The following is a 6,214-nucleotide window of genomic DNA, read 5'->3' on the forward strand; positions in this document are numbered from 1 at the left end:
AACACGACGGGATAGGAATTTCGAATCCTCCAACTACATCCACAGCAATGACTGCAAGATTCCAAGTGAGTATTGTCTGGAGGTAGCGGTTTCAATCCCACCGAAAGTCGGTCAGAGGATTAGTTAATCAAACCGTGGTGAGATAACTACTGGAAGCAGCAGTTGCTGATGTAGTTGGAGGATTCGACATTCCTATCCCGTTACGGTTTACCTGACGAAGGCCAGAGGAATAATTGGCCGAAATGTCGTAGAAAACATCTAGAAGATTAGGATAATAGTCCAACTGATTAAATTTTTAAAAAGTGAACTGTTTAGAAAAAACATAACTCATGCATATGTCTGTTTTTGTATTAACTAAAATATAATATCTTTTTCGGCCGGGAAACGCCGGGTCGCCTGCTAGTATATATCTATAAAAGTGAGAATGTGTGTGTGTGTGTGTGTGTGTGTGTGTGTGTGTGTGTGTGAGTGAGTGAGTGAGTGAGTGTGAGAGAGAGAGAGAACACTTAACTCATATACTCAACGAATTTTTTTATCTACAGACTTGAAATTTGGTATACAGAGCGTTCAGACATGTGGAAAACCTTTAGTTTTCAACCGTAAAAAGAGCTGCTGAAAGGTCGAAATTGAAAAATTGGTACTTTGGAGTCATCGGATTTTTATCTATTGACTGTTTCATATGGTTTGAAAACATTTTTAAAGAGTTTGGCAAGCTGGTCAAGTGGTTATTGTTCTTTGCTTACTATCTTTAGGTTAATTCGAGTAATTTTTGGCTTACAAGAAGTGAACTGTTTAGAAAAAAATACTCGCATGCATTTTTAAGGAATTTAACGTTACGTTCATACCGGGTAACGCCGAGTATACTTAGTTTTATATCATTTTAGACCAATAATCGTACAGGATATACAATAGTAAATAGTAATCTTACCGTAAGGGGGTCAAGCTATATTTGCGAATACGTACCGCGCGAAGACTTATATGTTGATGAATTTCGAATAACGAATTGCACGTTTGCATCCCTCAATATTAGCTAGTTTAATGTGGAAGCTAAGAATTTTCTGCTCGCATCGTCTTCGTATGCGATGCACTTAACCTACCAAGGTAAAAGATTTGTGAATTATTGATGGATAAATCCAAACTGCCGTCGCGTCGTGATTGATCAAGATGAAGTCAAAGAAGTTGATTCTCAACTGCAGACATCGAAGGGTTTTATCATCGAGAGGTCTGCCGTTATCATCCTGTATTGGAAGGAAAGGAAAAAAGAGGTGGAACTCATTGTGAAGGGGTTTTATACGATAGATCGTGACTTCTCAGGAATGATTGAATTACCTGTTGGACAACCTATAAGGCATTAAGGTAACAAAAGAAACAGCCAATCAATAACTGTGACATAAATAAATACTAATCTTATGTAAAAATGAAAACGGAGTTATGGTTCCTGAGTAACGTCCAACCATGTAAAAATAAAGAAAGAAATTATTTAAATCTAAGTATCACCCATTTTCAGGAGTGTGCACTTTCCAAATCGATACACAACTCATTGTAGCCGTCTTCGCTCATTGGAGTGCCCATCCTTAGGATAAAAGCAATCATCGTCCAACAAAAAAAATCAAGTGTATATTTCCCTTTGGAAAGCAACAATTTAACTTTAGTAGAGAAAAACAACAACGAACTTTTTTTCTTTTTTTTTTTACAAAGTAAAAATTTACCTTTTAAGTAGCGGTGAACTTTTTTCTAACTCCTTTTCGTTTCATAACTATATTTCTTTTGGGGACGGGGGTCAATTAACACAATTGTTAATCTGATTTTTTTTTTTTTTTCCGCGAATCCTTCAGTCGAAAGTGTTATGCTGGACACTTTTTAAGGTTGACTCCAACGTCGTCATTGTTTGGGGGAACACTTTTAGACGTGAGTATGTTTCTCGAATCCAATGTCGCCAGTGTTATGGTTCGAAAATAGCAACAAGAAAAATAGAACAATGGATAACAGTTTAAAACATGTATTACATGAAAACAACGAAAAGGTTACAAACGGAAAGTGTAGGTAATTCATCGAGCATGCGAGGATCGTTCTAGAATTAGATCCTTCCCCGGGATCGCTATGAGTTAGTTTATATGGACGATGGATTAGTCCATTTGGAGGGTGGTTTTCCCCACAATGATATTGACATTCCATTTACGTTGAAATCGAATTTTTATGTGTACTTTAGTTTGAAATTGGACTTCCGTTGTATTGTTATGTCATGTTTCAGTTTCAAATTGCGTTTTTTTCCATTTTTATATTTAATAAATTTGATATTATGTTCCATCATATGGTTTTTTTATTGCAATATTTAATGAGTGAATTGAAATTATGTTTGTCATGCATTTAAGGGCGTACGGTTATTTTTAAAGAAATTGCGTTTCTGTCAGGTTTAACTTTGCAATTTTTTAAATAATTATATAGGAGGACAGTGATGACAACCCCTCCAATGAAGAGAAAAAAATCCTTCACATGGAATTGACATCCTGCTATGTGAGAATAAAATAAAAGATTATTTTTGCTATACAATTTTGAGAATTACAGGACACTTTTCAAACGCGTTATAACATGGAAACATCGCAAGGTAGCTGTAACCTTAATAATCATCTAGTAAGACAGTGATGACGACCCCCTCCAATGGAGAAGAGAAAAATCCTTCGCGCGGAATTAACACCCTGCTATGTGAGAATAGAATGAGAGAATATTTTAGGAATTTTATTCAATTACGGAGTTATATTAATATCACATTGTAACTACTGTAACATCCAGTAGCGATATAATTGTAACGTTATAAACTTGCTGACTGAAGTGAAAAAGCAAATAGCAAGTCTGACAAGCCTCGCTATCTGAAAAATCGACAAGAAATCATCCACACTAAATGCAAAATCACAAGTAGATGTGTCATTTTCAGTTACCTAAAATTATAAGTGGAAAATTCAATCAATGGCATAATTTTAGGATTTTATGTGTACATTAGAACGAATATTGGTGTGGTATTTTCTTTCGTCATTTTTCATGACAACTGGACGCTAGCCATATTATTCTCTCTTTAAAAAAAGAGGGGGGAATATGTTTTGATAGGAATTTATTTGCAATAACAATATTTTTTTAGATCTAGTCTGGATATACAAATGGACTGGTTTCCATACAAATTTATCCTACTGATGTCGCCTTCCATTTTAATAGAATTTTTAGTGGTGTTATAATTGACTGACGCTTCGAATACGGAAAACCCTGGGATGGTGGTCACAGTTAAATGATGGATTCTGCCAACTCCAGTGTGTACAGTTCTCATCTTACACGTCTCTAAACGGTAGTGGTTCTTACATGTACGTCTCAACATCATTTTGTCATTGGTATGCCTAATACCGGCTGCTTTGATGTCGTGTAGTTTCAGAGTCGCGCATTTCTTCTTTTCGGGCTGAAGAATTTTGTTAAGATGCGCTACAATCAAAGTGGCAATTTTTCTCACAGTTGTATCATTAATCGAAAGTTGTTCGATGCGTTGGCAGGTGCACCAATGCGGTTTAATTGTTGCCGCCTCACACGTTCTGTTCTCTGGTATCGGGGCAAAAAGATTAATACCACGAGCATTCAAATCGATCTCCGACAGTTTTCTTTCAAAGTTATCGATGTCGAAGGCATTCAACAACATCTCGTGGACATCGAAAGGCGTGGTTAGTTTTTTACTGTTTTCTTGCAGATTTTGCCATAGTTTCGGAAATTTCACTTGCAACCATTTTGGAGGTACAATATACATCATTGGAAGTCTCTCTTCCAGCTTTCCCATCAAGGTTTCCCGGAATTTTCCATGGCGCATTCCGTGATCCGCAAATAGAACTAAGAGTGTGTCGTTAAGCAAATGTTCACTGTGTAACTTGGCGAAAAAGTCTCGAAGAACGTAATCGATGCGTCCAGCTGCATTTAGTAGGTTGTGAGATGGATATGAATTAAAGTTAAACACGAAGTGCTTTTCTGATTTATACAGCTTAATAAAGTCATATATATAGTTAAAAATAAAATCCTGGTACAATCTTCCGCGCACGCACATCTTATCTCGTGACAGCACACCAGACTCTTTAAATATTGCCATCGACATTGGACGGAAATAATAATCGGTTGGCAACTGATTGAAACCTTGACGGACGTAACTAAATACGGGCATATCAGAAGCGTCCTCAATATACATTGTCTTGTATCTTTTTTGTCGAAATTTGTTCAAGATTTGGTCGTACTCATCAAATTTCTTAGTGGACTTGAGGGTCCATCCAATTTCGTAATCATATTTTCCGAATAACAGTGCTAAAACATTGAAAAAGGTATTGTCCGCAATTTTGTTGTAGCCATATAGTTCAACGCCATGTAGTTCGTTTAAGAGAAATTTTCTTGTGTTTGACAATTGCCTGTGTGAGTTAAGACGAGACAATGAATCTACCCCGATCATGACAACATTCAACATATTTGCATGGTAATGTCTTGGGCTATTTTGAATCTTTAATCGTGAAGAATTGGAATTGTTCCTTGGCTGCATGAATGCATGGAAATTTTTGTATAATCTTTGTTTGTTGGAACAAAAGCATTTGACCCTAATGAATTCGCTGGTCACATTGATATCTCCATGGAACTTGGTAGGTGTAGAATATTTGATATGGTTGTCATCCACCCGGATGATATCACTGTACTCGCAGTGTTTCACTGTGCCATTGCAAAATATCTTCAAACCGGTCATATTCACCAACAACTTATTGTCTTTCTGGTGAGTAAAATCAATGTTGGATGGACAAGTCTTCCTTTTACTCACTCTGAAATACTTCGCTTCCGGTTTATGAAAGGCTTCAAATTTGGGGATTTTGCAGTTACTGCTAAAGACGATGTAATGTTGCTTAAAATGTTGTGAATATTCTTGTTCTCGGGTATTTATGGCACCAAAATTACTATACACCAGGAAGGTGAGGACGACTCCCCCAAGGAGGGCAGCAAATATTTTCCTCGCACCGTGTAACATTCTGCAAAATAAAAATTTCAAAATATTTTAGTAGTTATAATTACAGTGTTATGTTAATATAAACATTAGGTTATTGTTAAACATTGGTGATATTAGGTAAACAACGTTATTGGAAAACTTTAGTATTTTTATCCGTTTGTGTTACCCTTATTTACTGCGAGCCTTGCGACTCAAACAGGAAATGGCATAGATCATGGAACAAACAGCCCTTTACTCACTAACTACTGCTGCCAAAAGATATTCTACTGAATATGCCAGTGATTTTAGATTGCAACATAGAGAAAGATGATGCGTCATGACAATAATCTAAGACGTTTATATACACTGAGTATCAAATTATTAACGAGTTTACATTTTAAATATTAAAGGAACGAGTGAATAAAAATCCATGAAACTTTGAGAAAGTACTTGCAATGCTATTCAGTTACTCCAGTCCGAAATTAAAAGTATTTATAGCAGTATTAGCGAAACTATGGCAGAAGATAGGAATATCTGTTTATTTCAGTGTGTCAAGTTGTTAACGAGGTTGAGAAAAAACACAATATACCCATAACTTGTTTATTGAAATAATTTTCAAACATTAAAGGAGTTAGGAAAAATGCTTAGAACGCAATAACTACATTGCAATTTCTACGTTGACATAATTAGGAGATATGAGACCTTTTCGTGAATGACTTGTAAAAGACGTTGGTCCACAGAATTAGTCAAATTTGTGATTTCGTCAACAGTTTTTCCTCGCGATACCTCTTGCAGAGCATCCCACAACTCATCGTTGCTCTTAAATTGACGTCCACTTGCATAGAGACGTCGCTTCATGATACTCCAAAGGTTCTCAATTCAGTTCAAATTTAGTAAATTCGCAGACCATTCCATTTTCCGTAGCCCAGAGAACCCTCGTCGTTGCAAATACTCTTTGCTTTTGTTTGCTCCATGCGAGGGAGCATTATCCTGCATGAAAATAATGGTTCTTCTGAATGTCAACCTTTGCTTCTTCAGCCATGGTTAAAGGTGCAACTTCAGAAAAGTTATGTAAGCATTTGACGTCATTTTTACGCGTTCTGGGACTCTCCATGGGTCAACTAAAGTACCTCCGATAATTCCAGCCCAAATCACTATCCCACCACCACCTTGTTGGCGCTTTAAATGCTGATGACGATATCGTCCATCTAGGGCCCATCCTTTGATCCA

General features: G+C 36.6%; 1 protein-coding gene across 1 annotated transcript in view; it reads right to left on the bottom strand.

Moving 5' to 3' along the window:
• Window positions 1-2,047: 2,047 nt before the first annotated feature.
• LOC145241408 (uncharacterized) overlaps window positions 2,048-6,214 on the bottom strand; it is a 39,469-nt gene continuing 35,302 nt past the window's right edge. The window contains exon 2 of the mRNA XM_080104336.1: window positions 2,048-5,027. Within this exon, the coding sequence (XP_079960462.1) occupies window positions 3,107-5,026 (1,920 nt within the window). The 5' untranslated portion in view covers window position 5,027 and the 3' untranslated portion in view covers window positions 2,048-3,106. The remainder of the gene's footprint in view (window positions 5,028-6,214) is intronic.

This window comes from Euprymna scolopes, chromosome 20 (assembly GCF_053919585.1).
Source record: "Euprymna scolopes isolate OS-2025 chromosome 20, ASM5391958v1, whole genome shotgun sequence".
Lineage (NCBI taxonomy): Eukaryota > Metazoa > Mollusca > Cephalopoda > Sepiida > Sepiolidae > Euprymna > Euprymna scolopes.